The following is a 17,992-nucleotide window of genomic DNA, read 5'->3' as shown; positions in this document are numbered from 1 at the left end:
CACAAACAACAGATGAAGTAATAGGGATGCTGAATTATTTTATAACGCAGTGGTTATTGTTGGAAGACTTTTATTTCAAAGTTTTAGTTATAAAAATGCCATTCCAGGCGTCTCTGTAGGAAGAACAATGCTTTTGGAAACGCTGTGTCAGGGCTCAAGTATTTTGGGATCGTCAGCACACCGGGGTGTAATCAAGCATCCACTTTATATCCCTAAGCACGTTACAAGCATTTCTGAATGAAAATGAAAGAACCAGTGAAATTACAATAACTGGGAAAAAATATATTAAAGCAACAAATTCATCTCTGCTTGCAGAAGGACGAGTAATCCCAGTATGCCCAGGCCACGAACCTCAGTTCCCTGAGTTAGTAACAAGTCATGTCCCTATGGAGGTGACAGCAATCAAAAATACCCTTAAGCTACTACTGGATTTGTCTAAAGGAGTTATATCTGTTTGTTAGAAAATACATGAATCTATTGTGCAAGCACTAGTGTATAATCAAAGTATGATTAGAATTTCATTTGTGCAATCTACTAGCAAGGCAACCAATAAGAAGAGGTATGTTGTAATCCTAAACATTGTTATTCATCACAAATTAAAGCTGCGTGTGTGTGTGTGTGTGTGTGTGTGTTAGTGAGTCAGTTAAAGCTGCATTCAGGGCTCTGCTGAAGTGATTATGCAGTTTGTCTTGTTGCAGATTTAAGCTTTGTTTGCTGATGCATCTACATTGAAATATCTCTGTTTTTTGGGGCTTGATTTAAAAAAAAACAAAAAAACTCCTGTTATAGTAAGTTATACCATGCAGATCAAAGGTCTGTATGCGAGCATACAACCAAATCTGTTATTTAAAACTTAGAAAAATTCAGTTCAAATTGTATGTTCTTATGTTGTTACAGTGCATTCAGGATTATAGCTATATACAATGTTATTTGTACAAAAAATGCCAATGCCCGTCCCTGGCTTCTTATAAACAAAGTGTACAGGTAGATACATCTTGCGGCAGCACAGAGGCTGAATCCAGTATTGCTTTGTTGTGAAACATGACAACATGATCATTAAAGACCTGCCAACACAGTGGTTCAGTGTATTCAGACCGTGTATGGCTCCTTCTGTCACATTAAAGTGTCTCTCAGGAACAAAAGCAAGTTTCAGTGTCGTCCTCAGGGAAGTGTCTCAAACAGACACGGCCCTGTCCCCAGTATGTGTTTGTGTGTGTGTGTGTGAGGGAGAGAGAGAGTGTGTGTCCAGACCGGGATAGCTGCTCAGTGTCTCAGCACCATAAGTGTCCGTATTGAGGTGTCCAGTGGACTTGTGGGTCTGTCCTTTTAGGAACCTTCAGATGTGAGGTCATTGAGAGCCTTTGTCAATCAACCAAGAAATGTCTCCAGTCCTGCAACACACAAAAACAGCCCTGAGACACATACACATGCATGTTTATGGAGTCGATAAGTGACAGCTCCCTGCATGTGGTCATTATGAGTGAAATGGAAAAGAGGAAAAGCTTGTATTTTTCCGTACTTGCCGAGTCGTGCTAACATCCTTCATTTTTTTTGGTTTGCATTATTAGAAATGAAAGACATGGAAAACATGAAGAACACTACAGTCAAATTAGACCAAAAACAGAGCAACACAACAGACAGAAATGTATCAACAACAACACTGAAGTGCAGTCATAACAATACAATAACATTATTATGTCGTAACACTTTATTTCACAGGTTCAATTAGGTAATAATATTCTAATGTAATAGTCAAGGAACTGATGTGTAAACTATTAAAAGGTTTCTTTGAAAAGATGATGTGATTTGGTACTAATTATAGAGAAAATGTATTCATTACAATTAACTCCTGGCAGAGCAAGAAAAGAAAATCTTTTAGTCAGTGCACAGCAAATCAGCTGAACATGCAAAAACTTCTGATATGTCTTCAGGCAAGTGATTCAGCAAATAGGGAGATGCAACACTTTATCTCAACAGCTTTAACACTTTAAATGCTTTAACATTGTCTGTGTTTGTACTTATGAATAAACAGTTAAATGATTAAATGATCTATAATATATGTGCAATTAAATATTATTAATTATGATTACAACTACATTGTCATTGCTATTTATCATTTATTTACAGTTTACACACCTGTTCAGGACACATAATAGTAGAAGGTAAAATTGTTGATACAAATTAATAATGTTTACTGTATTATATTAAACTATGTTACAGTGTGTTGTTTATATCTGCTTATAAATACTCAGTTGAGGGGTTGAAGTAAAGTGTTACCAGCACTTCCTTTAAAAGTTAATGACAGATTATAAACTACACAATAATATAAATACTGTATAACTTCTTGGCTCTTACTTAAAAAGACAAATAAATTGTTAGGTACCTAATATACTCACTGAACTTCATCTGTTTGTCTACTTCTGTCTATTATTTTTCCTGTAATTCATACTAAATGACATTTTCCAAGAAATATTTACAGAGATGGTGACATTATGTGACCCATAAAATAAAGTGTTACTGTATTAGTTAGGCATGCAAAAAAAAACATACGCTGTTATTGTTTTTGCAGGACTCTGAAGTCTTTTAACAATAAGCCAACTTACTGACTTGTATAATACTTTCCATGTGATTAAAGTCACAAGCTCCTGTCAGAGTTATAACATTTGTCATGTTTTTCTTCACAGTAAAAACCTGATAAACCTAAAGAACATAACAGCTATTGTAACCGTGACCAGATTTAAGTCTTGGAAGCAGACTTACTCCACGTCTCGTTTCTTAATCGTCTTTCCGGACCCTAAGACCTCTGCCACTCGGGATACAATGGGATCATAGTTCATGCTGGCAACAGCGACCACCTCCTCACTCCTATGGATGGACCAGAGGAAGAAACAATGAGAAACTATCATTAAATGAGGTCAACACTCACAATAAAAGAATACAGTTAGTCCACAAATACAGTTAGAAAATAACATATCAAGAATGAACGTGGATTTGTTTTACATATCCAGGGTATTTAGGTTATGAAAAATGAGCAAAGAATTGATAGTAAATAAATTTTACCTGGTATAAAATGCTACAAATCTCAGTTCATCCAGATCTCCTTGTATAATGACATCATCAAATCCATCACCATAACCTTGACAAATGGAAAGAAAAACAATCCAATTCAGGTTTACTTCCTGGTTTAGGTCTTTATTTTTCTGGTATTTTTCTGATTTTACAGCTAGATGGCAGTGTAGTAACAACACCTCTCAGCACAATTCAGCCACTTTTCAACCTCTCACAGCATGTCTGCCTTATAACACTGATAAAATCTCAGGCGAAAAGCAAACATTCTGGGAGATGGGAGGTCCTACCTACCTGCATAGCGTATGGTCTTCCCAAACATGGCTGACCAGAAGTAAGGCACAGTTTTGATCTCAGTGGCTCGGCCCATCATGCTGAGAGCCGCCACCCTTCCTGTCAGTAAGTTTGAAAACATAACATTTACATGCTTGTCTTTAAGCATGTACATCACCACTACAGTAAATTATAGCAGCCTTAGATATGTAGTCAGTATCAAGAGATAACACACTCACCGTGTACATGAGCCATTTGCCAGTGAGGGATGTTCACCTTCTTGTTGTTCCGTGGTGGGAAAGGAAACATCACCACGTCTCCTCCAGCAAAGACCCCATCAACATTTGTCTGCATCATCTGGGATAGAACGTTTGAACAATTAACAAAATGGGACAAGAACACATTTTATTTGCAGCTTTAGTTGTGCAAAACACTTTGCAGAGCACCTTGTTGACAGTGATGAAGCCCTTGGAGTCCATGTGAAGGCCACTCTGTTTCAGGAAGCCTGTTGCAGGAACACTTCCTGCGGCAGAGGAGATTCGTGAAAGAAATCAGGGTTAATGTGGAAACACAAACTAAAAGTCATCAAAGGTACATTTTACATCACGTCGGACATCACCTGCGCCGATGACACACACATCTGCTCGCAGGACTTTTCCACTCTTCAGTACCACCTCTTTGAGCTGTGTAACAGGAAAAACAAAACTCTTATGACCTGGAGAGCACAAAGTGGAGATGGCTTTTAAAGGTGCTGTAAAATAAGTTAAGGTCCTGCAAACAGTGAACACAATTTTCTGCTAATGGTAGACCTATTGAGGTCATTTCACATGAGAGACTTCAGTCCCGTTCTTAGGTGTGGTGTCACTTTTATGGTGCACCAATCACACTGTGACCAAAATTACACCTTAGCTTTGAAGCATGTGAATCAAAAGCCCATCACTGTTATAGACAAAATCCTTTCAGTGGATTTAAAGTTGGCACACATTTCAAAAAGCTTTAATTTTAGTCAATACTCTTGTGTTTCTTAGCTGACTCATCTTCATCGTATATTAAACACAGGAGAGGATAGTGCTTCCGAGCATCATGTCATGCTGTTTCTCTCACTTTCTGAATACCTGTCCATGATGGCCAATCATCTCTGACACCTCGTTGAGCATGTAGAACTTCACCCTGTTTGCCTCAAACAGCTGCAAAGACAAAACACGCCACAGTCACAGTAAACAAACCAAAAAAAAAGGGAGAATTCATGGCTGAATTTCCACGTGTTTGCATGATCAATCACTGCTAATGAGAAGGTTTACACTCCTCTTTGTGGCTGCTGCGGTATTGACCACACAAACACGATTTGCATTTAAACTAGTAAGTTTTTTTTTCTCTCAGGAAGAGTGCTGATGATGGTATTGTGGAGGTGCTTCACATTCTGAAAAGCTTGATTTCCCATGAGAGCGTCCCTACCTTCATTATGGCTTTCCCTACTTTCTCCCCGAGAGCTTTTTTAAAGGGGACAGACTCAATCCCGATGATGGAGACTGAGTGGGCCTTGTCAGTTAGAGCTGCAGCCACCTCCATACCTGCAAACACAACAAAAAGTAGTTAATATATGTTGTAGTTTTATTCTATCTATCTAATCTATCTGTCTGTCTGTGTATCTATGACTACTTTAATAACAATGAAAATGATGCAAATCATGCGTTAATGGCCTTTGCAGTCACCAGCTCTTGTATTGATCAAATTATTAAAAGTGCAATTAAAAATCAGTCATTTCCACTCCTATTTTCAAATTTAAGAATCCAAGGAAAATTTTGAGAAAGAGATCTCTCCTGTGTTTGCTGAGAGTAGATCCCAGTGGGGTGACTGCACAAAATAGTTTCTCTGATGTAACTGCTCTACTATCAGCAGATTTTCTCTCCTGTTGCAGTTTGTTTCTCTTTTTGTTTTAAGCCTTTTTTTAAAAGAAAATTTTCATCCCAATCTCTATATTTATATTATAAATACTGTATATTAGATTGTTGGCTATTTCCACAGATATATGAGACATTTCAGACAAATAAAAAGTAAATTACAGATGTAAGATTTTTCTTAAGCAGTGGAGAAAATTCAAGGTAAATTCTTGTCTCTGGTTGAATGTTAATCCATATGATTCATCACGTCTGGGAGTTGCTCTTAAAGGTTACTCTGACACTGACTACACTGTAATTAGGAGTACTACACCCAGAATTTATACATTTGAAGTTTTTGAAACTCCAGTAGAGTTTGAGACACATGCAAAACTGTCAAGGCAAACTGTTCTGGTAGTTCATGGTGTTGTAACACTTCAGTAACTCACTTTCTTGCTGCTCATAAACGTGTCTTTTCTCACCAACAAATGATGTTCCCACAATCACAGCGTTCTTGTTGTTTGCCAGTCTCGCTATGCTGTTAGCATCCTCAGGCGTCCTGAGGTGAAACACGTTCCTGACGTCTTTGCCTTTGTAGTTCATTGGTTTGGGTCTGTCAAGCAGGAAGTGGAAGCAATCAGGTGTCAGTTCATAATTGTGTGATCCCAGTTGCTTTGTTATCAAGCAAAATAAAAGTATTTCCTTACTTGCTTCCTGTAGCAATAAAGAGTTTCCTGTACTCCATCCTCAAGCCATCTTCAAAGGTCACAGATCGTGTTTTCACATCTATTGCCACAGCCTAAAACAAACATGGTAGAGTTATAAGTCATACAAGTTGGATTTTTGTTCACATTTCAGAGTAAAAAGTATAAAAAAACTGCCCTTAATTTTGATCTAATGAAATAAGTAAGTAGGCTATGCCATTTACTATTAATGTTCATATATCATTCACCATCATGGATCAGTCTTAACCACCTCTCACCTCTTTCTCTGTGAGCAGTTCAATGTCGTGTTCCTGCAGGAAGTCCATGGAGCGCAATCTCAGCTGCTCTGCTGTGCTGTCTAGGGACTGAGGGTTAGCAAGTTAGTGCTGAGTACATCACTTAAAAAACAAGTCAACTGCTGTTTCAAGCAAAGTCAAGCCTGAAGTTTCCATCTTAAGAAAACATTAATGAGGAGTTCTTTAAGTACTCAGAAGAAATGGGAACTTTGAATATCTATATTATATATCCATGAACACTGAGTGGGGAACCCCATCTGCTGAGGAAGATCACTTATATGATATGATCGAAAGCTCCAGAGGAGGCACTGAGTGGACCTTGTGGTGGGAGTGCTTTGTGTCAGATATTTGCTGAGTCCATGCAATTCATCATTTGACATGTAGGAAACTATAAGCAGCCAGGTAATAATAATAATCTGTGATTATGATGTCAAATATGTCAAACAGCCTTTTAGTCTTGCCTTTTATCCAAGTGGAAAGTCAGATTCTTTCTGATCTACTGATGTCTGTTTACCTCTACACAAACCACTTTCTTCAAAGCTTTGCTGCTGTGAAGTGTGTAGCTGTTCCCCAAAGAGGTCCTGTTTTAGCACCACTGACCGAAGCAGCACCTCTGCAGTCTGCTACATAACTTTCTTGGCAAAGCCGGTTTTGTCTCGGCTTTTAAGTGGTCGGGGTCTGTGTACAAACCTTACTCAGTTTAGGCCTGTCATAGGGAGGATGTCTGTCCATGGTGCACATGACGATGCGATCGGTGAAGCCCTCCTGCCTCAGTGTCTCTGCACACACCAGACCTGCCGGACCTGAAAACACATTCACCAGTTTACCAAAAAAGAAAATCCTGAAGTGAAGTGAAGCTGTGAGATATTAAACAAACAGAGCTGCTTCCTTGTTGTGGAAATAAATGACAAAAACACACCAACCTGAGCCAATAATGAGAACGTGGCTGAAGCCAGTGCTGGAGTTAATGACTGCTGAACATCGAGCCATCGGCTTTGACCTTTTCTGTGACTGAAGAGCCTGGAAACGTTTTTTAAAAAAGATCTCAGGTCAATCAGGTGGTCCGTTTACTTCCCTGCATAAATTCTCCACATTCTTTGCCTTATTACCTGCTTGTTTGCACGAATGATCACCTTGTCCTTTTCAACTCTGACCTGGAGCAAACAGACATGAGCGATGTGTACACTTTTTGACGGTGCTTAGAGACATGATAAGGCAGGGAATGTGTTAACAGACAGCACCAGCGGGGAAGGTCACCTGGAAGGTAGGCAGGCTGTCCAGACCAGGGAAGTCCTCGATGTCTCCCGTTGCAATGTTGAAACAGGCGCCATGCCAGGGACAGCGCACGTGTCCTTTTGATAGCACACCTGGAGTTAAGGAAAATGGACAGGTATGTCAAAAGTATGATGGTATGTTAATAAGTATATTAACAATATTAAAATAATAACTGACAACATAGTACTTACCTTTGACCAGGGGTGCTCCATAATGTGGACACTTGTGGCCCATGGCTGAGAACTCTCCGTGTTCTTTGATCAACAGAGCTCTGCCACTTCCCAGGTCAACCTCTCGCATCCTGTCAAACACACAAAGAAGTGTCTGTGAATTCAGTGAAACACACAAAGTCTGTTTTGACAGTAGAAAAACAACCAGGAAAAAATTTTACTTTGTAAAACACAGCAAGGATCCATCAAGACCACAACTACAACTTACCTTCTGCAGAGTAGCAAAAATATTTATCTATCTAAGCTGCGCTCTGGTGGCAACAATGAATCAAAACTTAAAGGGACAGTTCACCCAAAACACTAAAATGACAATTATGAAAATAATCATATGTTCTGGCCAAAGTGGCCCAGTTGGTTGAATAACGACCATTAAAGCAAGACTGAAACTTCTGACAAAGGAAATGGCTCAATCTTCCTCTTGCAAATTAAAAATTGGATTCATTAGCAATAGAACTCACCCTTGTTTAGTTAAACACACTCAAAGGTTTTGCTGCCACAGCCGTACTTGGTCTGGTATGACCAGTCACTTATGGTGGCTAATGTTAGAACATTTTACTTAGACTGACTGAGTTCACTGACTTAATGGCACCTCTCTACTTGTGCTACTGTTACAGTAAGTTTTAGTTTTTAGTATTATCCCATAATTGTCACTGGTGGTTGCTAGTGTTGCTTTAAGATAGACTGGACTGCTGGACAAACTATGTAATCCTGCCAGTGTTTCTAAAATAATGCAAACATATTAGTATTTCTGTGCTGCAATACTGATGCATCTCTAATAAAAAAAAAAAGTTTGTGTTTTTGTGTGAACTGTTCCTTTACAAGATGTGCATATAACTGTCTGGATTCTTGAGGTTCAATTCACTCTAATATGTTGATCACAGTTTCTTTACCTCTGCACATGTGTGTGTGTGTGTGTGTGTGTGTGTGTGTCTGTGACTGAGCTTCAGTTGTACTGATTAAAAAATGTTGTATTTTTGTATTCTTACTGTCCATTTTCCAGGTCTTTAACATGACAGACTGAGGCCTCCACATAGTCCCGTGGTTTGTGGTAGGGGGGGAGTGGGGTGGAGTCGTCATCAGAGCCGTGTCCCAGGGCCCCATTCGGTCTGCAGTCAGCAAAAGGACTCGCTTTACCATTAGGTGACAGCCCATCCACCTCTTTTTCTTTTTCCAGGAGAGAGAGTTCCACTTTAACTTCAACTGTACAACAAAGACACATCTCATTTAGAAAATGTTTGAAACTCACGCCTGAACACAAACAAAATCACAATTTCTCAAAGCAATATTGACAGTAAAATAATGGTGTAAAGCCTGCAAATAGAAATCTATTGAAGTAATATTTGCTATCAATCACCAGTGGATTGCATTCCATCATTCCCATGTACCTGTCCTGTTATTTTATTACTATCCTTCTCCAGTGATTTAGAAGAGTAATTTGCCTCTCGGCCAAGAGAGACGTCTACGGCTTTGGGACAAATTGAGTCTGACAACTCCACAACTGAAACAAATGAAAGCAGGAGGCAGGTGAAGGGAGAATGGTGTAAGGACAACCTTGTATTCTTTTCATTTCCCTTTTTCATTTGTTTTCTTTTTTTTCTTACTTCTCGTAATTACAGCTATCACTCAATTGTCCAACATTCAACATAAATCTAGGTTTTCTAAATAGCATTAAAAACACACTAGAACTGTTCTCTAAACAGTAGGAAATCAGTCAGTTCATTCCTATGCAGAGCAGTGACAGACATACTTCAGTACCGTTGCTATTCATATTAGTTTTACCAATTTTGTGATACGGAAAATCCACAAAAAATTGAGACAATTTTAAACAAATCATACAGTCCTTCCTGTGATTAATTTACTAAGTTGGAAAATATGACTTGGACAGGATGATGATGCCTTAAATGCAGTCATAATTCCCATAAATAGAGATTTCCATGAAAGAAACTGACATAAACATAAAAAAAAACAAACAAAACATTCAAGTAGAGCTAAAACCTGCAGTGTTTTGTAAACATTTTCAGTGTTACCGCTTTCCTACAGACAGTCAAGAAAACAGACTATAACTGAGTGGAGCATATTAATCTGTCTTTTGGGAGACATTCAGTTTCCTTTGATGACATGTGATGCGCCGCTGTTGGCTTTATATTTCTGAACATTAAGAAATGGTTGTGTAACTCCTTTTTCACTGCAGCAGGCTTTATCTGTTGGGCTGGAAAAATGTGCTGATCATCCGGTTCTTACACAGTAATCTGGCTGGAATTTTCTCCTGCTGAGCAAGTCTTAATTAAAATCAATGGAAAATCATAATAGTGAGTGCAATTGCAGGAGAAAAGAAAGAGAAAGCTTTCCATAGCTGAAGAGAATCTCTAGACGCAACGCTGCTGTAATATCCGCAGCTAAATGGGACATCACCACAATGACTACTTCATTTGATCAAGACTAAAAGGTTGTCTGGTTCAAAAATATTTCCTGTAATGCTTTTATTTTAATCTTTTCTGCTGTGAGAGCCACAATATGCATTTATTTACTTGATTTTGTGATCCTCATGAATAATTTCACAGTATTCCTAACCTTTCTACACATCTTCACATTTTTATGCAAATGAAGAGGGCAAGGTGCCATGTCTACAAACTCCCCCTCCCTCATAGATCCCGTCACAGAGCCAATTCACTCCCACTTACACATAAATCTATACAGTGACTACATAATATTTACTGTATATTCAGTGGGAGTTATCACATTTATACTTGGCACTTTGATTTAAGGTCTCAGAACAGGATGCTTTTATATTTTTTATGGAAAGTTAAATATATGCTTTTTAACTATGAATTGAACATGTAAGTGACTTCAGCCATGGATCAGTGACTGCCATGTCCTCCCTTGTCCAAATAATCATAAAACCTAGAAAAATTATAAAATGATTCACAATAAGAATGAGTCTGTTGTCTCCATTTTTAGAAGACTGTGGCCAGCTCTGTTCACCACATCTCTCCTGGTTTGGCAAAGCTACATAAAAAATCTTTGTTAAGCCATAGAATATTATCTAAAAAACATTTTGATATGTGTGTATGTTTATGTAAATAGAGATATACCTTCACTAATACAACAGTCCTGCAATAAATCCTAGTGACATGAAGGTTTTCATGTTCAGTTTTTTTTTAAACTCTTTTAGAGAGGTGTTGATTCAACTTCAACTCCAATTCTAATATTATGTCCATTTATATGAAGCACCTCTCTGTATGATCCAGCACAGTTCAAAAGCGTCATAAACAACATCCACTGGACTGAACATAAAGTGGAATCACTCAGTTTAAACACAAACTGAACATAATAGCCTTTATGAAGGTAGGATTTATTACAGGGTTGTTGTATTAGACTACATTAGTTTTAACTAGGTGTACCTAATAAACTGGTAATGGGTTTAGATTTTTTTTTTCTTTTCTTAAAAAAATACAGGGCAAGATAAAAATGGCTTTACATTCAACAATTGGGTTTATAATAGTCTGAGAATTGATTCTGAACATTCCTAAGGTCTCTCCTCACACAATAGTAAACCATAAATCAAGGCTTACTTTATTTTCTCAATACTGTAATAGTACTAATAGTCAATACTGTAAACCTTTACAGCTGCTCCTCCAGGGATTATGGTAAAGCACATTTATGGTAAAGTAAAGCACTGTTTGTGCTAATGGCTCGTTTCAGAATTCATCCCTATGCACAGATTCTTTGTGTCCTTCCCACTGTGTGGAAGACCATCTTAATAGATACACCTGTTAAGTTTAATTTGTCACAGGCTGTTAGTAGCTGAAGGTCACACTGTGATAGACACCGACTAATTAGACCTCATAGGCCTGACAGTCAGCAGCCTCTGTTCTGTCATTTGTATACAGACATCTTGTCCTTCATCTTTCTCACTTCACCTCCTCGTGATGCTCCGCACAAATGATTTGATCTCAGGGGTTTTGCGTCTGACCACAGCCGAACATGAAGCACAGCGTGTGATTACCACCTGCAAGACTGCAGTGAAGCATGATGGCTAATCTCCTAGCCATGCTAACACTGAAATGGATACACACACACAGTGTCAAAATTTGATATTCGTGTCTCAGTATGTAATCCTCTTGACCAAAGATGCCACACAGAGCATTAAAATTCCTCCCACACGAAACACTATAGAGCAAACAGAGGAGGCTGAGAGGACATGTATAACAGGATTTGGATGCAGTAGGTAGCTCTGAGAATGACTCAAACTGAACAAACTGTCCCTAAATATATTTTTGAAAACACACTGATCTCTTCACAGTGAACATGTGTCATCAGCCAGATTTCCTGACTGGTAAAATCAATACACAAAATCACAGCTATATGTTGCTGTACCTCATCTTTAAGACTACTGTATGTACTATCATGTTAGTGAATGACACCTTTCTTTAGAACAGCTACAGGGTAGATTTGTAAGAGAGGCCACTTTTTCAAACCACATTGACCCCTCAGCATTCTACATATTTGACATGATCATCAGACGTAAATATTCATCTATAGGCAGTATCCAGTGCTGTCCGGGTTCATTTCTTGAAAATGTAATCTCAAATAAATTTCCAGCTGCACAGAGTGCTGTAAATCAGGGTTTGTTGATCAATCACTGTTATCATTGGCTAGTGGGGACTCACAGTGTGATTCTGCAAATGTTTGTTGTCTAAATTGATGATTTGGATTATGTAAGATGAACAAAATGAATTGATGTGTTTTATGTCTAAATAGTACTTTTTTAAAGTGGTTTTGCAGACATTTTCATACTGTGATATATATCAGTAAAAAGAAGCAGCCTCAATAATATTCTCAATAATATTCTCTGAATTATTTCAAACACATTGGCCAGCCTTACTGGAAATACTAACAACAGAATACTATGTACAGGGTTGACAAAACAACACTTAGTGTTACGCAATCCACTACCACAACAGCACAGGAAAACTAATTACCCTAATTACCACAGACGTGTCTCAGCCTATTTTAACAACATTTTAACATTACGGTCTGTTGTATTACAGCATCAGAGTGAGAATACTCTAGAAACACTTGTTTTTCCTCACCTTCATGAGCTGTTATGGTGCTTGTTTGGTGTATGTTTTCTCTCAGACTAAAATAACTGGGGGGAGAGAAAGAGAGAGAGAGAGAGTGAGTGTTGGAGGATGTCCTGGTTACCTGGTTTGGGTTTGGAGAAGCATCCTCCCATGGTGGGCCCAGGATTGAGGGAGGGGGGGAGAGGGAGGGGAGGTGCGGTCAGATCCTCGGGCTGGGCTGCTTGGTCGGGAGGTAATGATAACACAGAACTGTGTGTGTGAGAACCTGCAGGTCCAAGCTGGCCATCGCACACGTCAGCTCCTCCACATAATCTGCATGGACGGAGGAAACGACGTTGTCAACAAGACACACTGACACACACACACACGTCACACTGCTGTTGCTCAATGGTTTACGTGAAAAGTGAAAAGTCTGATTACAGGATGAATAGTGTTGTCATCATATAACAGGTGTAAAAATGTTTGGTCCCTATTAATCTCTATGCTTTTTATTCTCCTAATTCTCGTAATCAGTCATAGTCACCGGTTGTGTTTGTGTTGTTGTTAAGAGTCTGAATTCAAGTGCTGAGGAGGGCTAGTCAAACTATTTTCTCTGTGTGTGTCTATGTAACATGTTAGTGCTTGTAAAAAGGAAGTAGTTGTGTTAATTAGGAACATTTCCACACACACACTGTTACCTTTGTTCATGCATATTGCATTGGAAACAGTTAAATATTAACAACACTCCGACACCTATTAACTTTCTCGTCACACTGCGCTTTAAAGGGAAGCAGGGGCCCCTTGAGTTTCAAAATCCCCCTTGTTTTGTTGCCACGTTGCCCTCACATTTCTGCCAGCTCTGGTATTTCACCCACTTATACAGTAGTTAGTTACTCACAGAGCACTGACTGCTATGAATCTGAGCAGACGCGGGGATGGCAGGTGTAACACTCAACATGGTGCAATCCATCACCAAATTATCCTTTTGAGGTACAACCAAAAGGACTGCTTGATATTCTGAGCACATCTTAATGTCCTTGAACTTCAGAGAAAAAAAAGTGTTCAGTGTTGAATGGAGCGCTGCTTAGAGAAAGTTCCTGAGAACAAATGAGAAATGGAAAGATCTCCTCTGACTGGCCACAACACTGCAGCTGAGATTTAGTTGTTGTATTTGTTTGGAGTGGGTGAAAGTAACTATGTACATTTACTCAAGCACTGTGTAAGTACAATATTGAGGGACATGTACTTTTATTAAATATACTCATTTTATGCAATTTTATATTTGTATTCCACCACATTTCAGGAAAGTACAGAACTTACTAGTCACTGGTGACTTTGCAGATTAAGATTTTAGGTTTGAAATGATGATGATACATGAGTTTACAAAATATCAACACATTGTCAAAAATTAAATCAGTGATCCCACCCTTTTTGACCTATGACCTCTTAACAAAAAGCTACGTGTAGTTGGGGCTCCTTGTCACATCTCAGGTGTCTATGAGATATTAACAATTCCACCAGAGACATTTCCCATCCAAACCTCCCATAATGTTTTCATGTATATAACTGGTTACTCTTATTATTATGTAATATTTCACTATCTTGAGTATCTTGTGACCCTGTGGAGAGATGTGACCCCTGAGTTGGTAGCCACTTAAATAAATTATCTAATTGCATTTAAAGTAGATAAATCTAGCTTTGTTTGAGATGTGTCAGTGAACTAGTTATTGCTGAAACTAATATGTCAAAATGTAGTACAAAAACATTTTAAAGCCAGTCATAATTTGATACATTGTCAGATTTAGCAAACTGAGCATCACCCACAAGCAGAAAAGCCTCTTTTTGGATTGAATTCCTGCACTATTCATCCAAATCTCTGTGCCAAGCACTTACATTTATTTGCCTGCATTTAGTTAACAGCCATGCTAACACAGCAGAGCCTTTGATGTTGTGTGTTTCACTAAATACACAGAGCAACACATTAAATCACTTTCTGCTCAGAGAAATGTTGTATGATCATGAAGACGTCTACCTCTCCCTCACATGTTGCCTCCTTTAATAATTTGTCACCACTGAAAATTTGATGAATAACAAATTGGATCGCAAAAGAGCTGCCATCCTGGAGTTTCCAGCGAGTCCAAGATATTTTGTGCAAAACTAAAGTAGGTTAAGCAGATTTGGTCCTCACAACATATGACGCAGATCCCGCTCTCTCACTGTTGGGCCTGTCCCCAAGCAGTGCTAATAATCCTGCCTGCAAACAAGCTGTCAGTTTCACTCACTTCCCTACAAATGTAATACCTGTTACTGGAATGTTGGAGGGGAGAATTAGTAAAATGCAGCTCCTGGTTTGTGGCTAGCAGGCCAGTCTATAAACAGGCTGAGGGGGTGGGGTGGGGGGAAGCAGCAAAGCGGCTGCTGCTCTGATGGTCTCATCCGTCACTCAAAACTGGACTCGACCTTCAACAAAACTTCTTCTATAAACACAAAAGCTGATTTTATTGTTCTGCAAAGATGAGCACTCGTCAAAAGTGGACATCATTCGTTTTATTTTATTTCTTTGAAAGAGCCTCCTCTCACAGCAATAGACCTCCCTGCTCTGAAATGCAAACATACAGCAAATAGCCTGTATTCCCCAAAGCCAGAAACAAACCTGATCCTCACTAAGAAACATCAGCAGAGGAGGAACAGATGCTGCAACATCCATATGTATTCAAAGCAGTGGCTATTTAATCAGTTCCTGTTCAACACGTTACCTCACAGCACTACCTCCTTTATACAGGCAGCAGCACCTGAATTAAAGTCGAGCTGCTGGCTTAGATCCTCATTCGCCTCCTTACAATCCAAATTGGTGATGTCTGTTTTATTCAAACACTTGCTTGGTAGGTATGTTAACCTGTAGTTAACGATTAGGGCTCTGCTGATAAGGGACAAGAGCTCACAACACTTTAATATTTGACCACACCTCCTTCCCTCGCTCACACGTTCTCCTGGTTTGTGAAACACAAGATAAGCCCTTGGAATCATCCCCCGATTGCGTAAACCAGCTGTTGAGCAAAAGCGCCCTCTTAACAGGCCATTAGTGGTTAATTGTTTTGCTTGCTGTTGGCTTGTCAAAGCATTCAATGCAATGGACAAGTGGGTGAAACTTTGTTAATCTTTGGCATTTTTGCATTTCTTATTTTGAATATGGAAGGAGACCGGAGGGACGGGGGAGATAGGCAGGTCTCCCAGCTAAGCCATGTTTGAAGTTAGATGTACGCCAAACTAGTCACCAGGATGTTCCTTGAAATGCCAAGAAGCTTTTGACTGACTTCTACTATTACTCCATTGCCTACGTGTCTTACACTATAAAAGAAAAAAGAGTGGATTACAGTTACCGCAATCCCCATTAAGAGGCTCAAGTGTGTGTGACACAATCATACATTGTGAGAAAGTTCATTCACATCATTCTTGACCAAGATTGCACCAAGTTGTTAATATTTGTTTGCTTTTAGTTGAATGATGGTTTTGACTTCCTTGTTAAGAGGCAAAACTGGGACAAGTGAGAACTGCTCCATGTGGTTCCAAACAGTGTGTGGATTGTGTAGATTTCAATTATCAAATAATCTTTGAAAAGGATGGAATATAATGTCTCACATATGAACTGTGTTTTTACTTGATTACAGGTAGTAGTTCAGCTTAAAGAGGAATTCAGAAACAATAAAGCCTATTCTATTCTATTCTATTCTATTCTATTCTATTCTATTCTATTCTATTCCAAACAAAGCATAGAATAGAATAATACATTCTGTTGATGCCACATGGCCGTAGAAAACAAATACCATCACACAGAATTGTTTACTGATTTACACAATGGAGTTCATCAAGCAGCTTAAATACAGGTTGCTTAAGTACATCAAGTTGACCCAAACTTCTGTATGTTGTGTTAGTCTCTAAAGCTAAAGCTGGTTAACAATGGTGTTAATACTGACTAGTATCGGTTCATTTTGCTGCTGCTTTGAGCGATAACCTCTCCATGATGTCATGGAAAACTAGAAATGTGGTTTACAGAGGGGTGTACACCCCTACAGAGGAGCTGTGCTCCTATACAACAGCTCTGCTATTGACCAGCTTTGTGTATTGTCGCACACACAATACAATTTGAGATGTGCTGTGAGACATTAATTTGTTTTGTTTTTTTTCAGCATTTTAAAGACTTACTGGAATATACTGACTATTAAAAACTTGGCCAGCTCTGTAGAAGCATGTAAGTGTGTAGCAGAACTGATCAGAATTTATACAATAATTACAATCTGTCATGTACCATGGCTCTGTGTTGCTGTATAGTGATTTCAGTTAATATAATGCACCACAATATGTGCTTCTTTAGGGAAGAGTGCTGGTATCTGAGACAACTTCCATCTAAGAACTGTATGTGCCCACAGTGCACCAATGCAGGCAAAATCCACTTGAAGAAATAAGCCATCATCACACAAACACACCATATTAAAAAAAGTAATAATAACAGAACTACATTTCCCCGACTGTAAAAGGAATAAATCAGCTTACCAGTGAGCATGGAGCAGGTGCACTGAGATCCTGTCAAACTCCCTGGTGCTCAGCTTCCCCTGCGGAGCACGGTAGCATATTAGCACATGAGTCTCCCAACAATCCTGTCCCTCTCCGGGATTGGCTCTGTCTACTGGAGTATTCCCAGTCTGTGTGTGTCCCTCAGTACCCTCCTCCACTCTCCTCTTCTGCCTCTTGATGCAGCAGAGGCTCTGGTGTGTATGTGTATGTGTGTGTGTGTGTGTGTGTGTGTGTGTGTGTGTGTGTGTGTTTGAGGGAGTATGTGAGGGTGTGTGTGTGTGTGTGTGTGTGTGTGTGTGCACTGCCCCTCGCAGAGCCCCCCTCCAGCAGCAGACTGAACCGACTGGCCGTGGGAGTTGCTCTCTTGCGCTGGCCGAGCCTGCAAATGCAGCACGGAGGACCTTTGCCAGTTTCTCAGCTGTATGCAGTATTGATGGAGTTGCTGAGGGGATGCTAACACAGCATGAATCCTCACCGTTCCCTGCTCTCGTCCTCCTACCCCTCCCTCCCTCCCTCTCTCTCTCTCTCTCTCTCTCTCTCTCTCTCTCTCTCTCTCTTTGCTAAAGGCTGCTGCTTTTCTGGTCAGATCCTTTCAGCCTCGCCTTCAGATGTCAAAGACCTGACTTGCCAGTTAAG

The 17,992-nt window shown here is 39.4% G+C and overlaps 1 protein-coding gene across 1 annotated transcript; it reads right to left on the bottom strand.

Annotated features, from left to right (window-relative positions):
• Positions 1-32: 32 nt before the first annotated feature.
• Positions 33-17,628, bottom strand: LOC108878695 (apoptosis inducing factor mitochondria associated 3). Its single transcript, XM_018669639.2, has 20 exons — positions 17,336-17,628; positions 12,927-13,117; positions 8,708-8,921; positions 7,683-7,792; positions 7,474-7,583; positions 7,326-7,370; positions 7,140-7,236; positions 6,907-7,019; positions 6,199-6,285; positions 5,924-6,015; positions 5,699-5,829; positions 4,795-4,910; positions 4,455-4,526; positions 3,959-4,022; positions 3,786-3,862; positions 3,579-3,696; positions 3,361-3,459; positions 3,061-3,136; positions 2,761-2,865; positions 33-1,391 (listed from the first exon to the last, which is right to left on the bottom strand). The coding sequence occupies exons 2-20, from the start codon at positions 12,955-12,957 to the stop codon at positions 1,349-1,351; spliced, it is 1,800 nt and encodes a 599-aa protein (XP_018525155.1). The 5' UTR covers positions 12,958-13,117; positions 17,336-17,628; the 3' UTR covers positions 33-1,348.
• Between the last annotated feature and the right edge of the window lie 364 nt (positions 17,629-17,992).

Source organism: Lates calcarifer, linkage group LG13 (assembly GCF_001640805.2).
Source record: "Lates calcarifer isolate ASB-BC8 linkage group LG13, TLL_Latcal_v3, whole genome shotgun sequence".
Classification (NCBI taxonomy): Eukaryota; Metazoa; Chordata; class Actinopteri; family Centropomidae; genus Lates; species Lates calcarifer.
The sequence above is the reverse complement of the archived record's forward strand: the minus strand, read 5'-3'. Positions and strand labels throughout refer to the sequence as shown.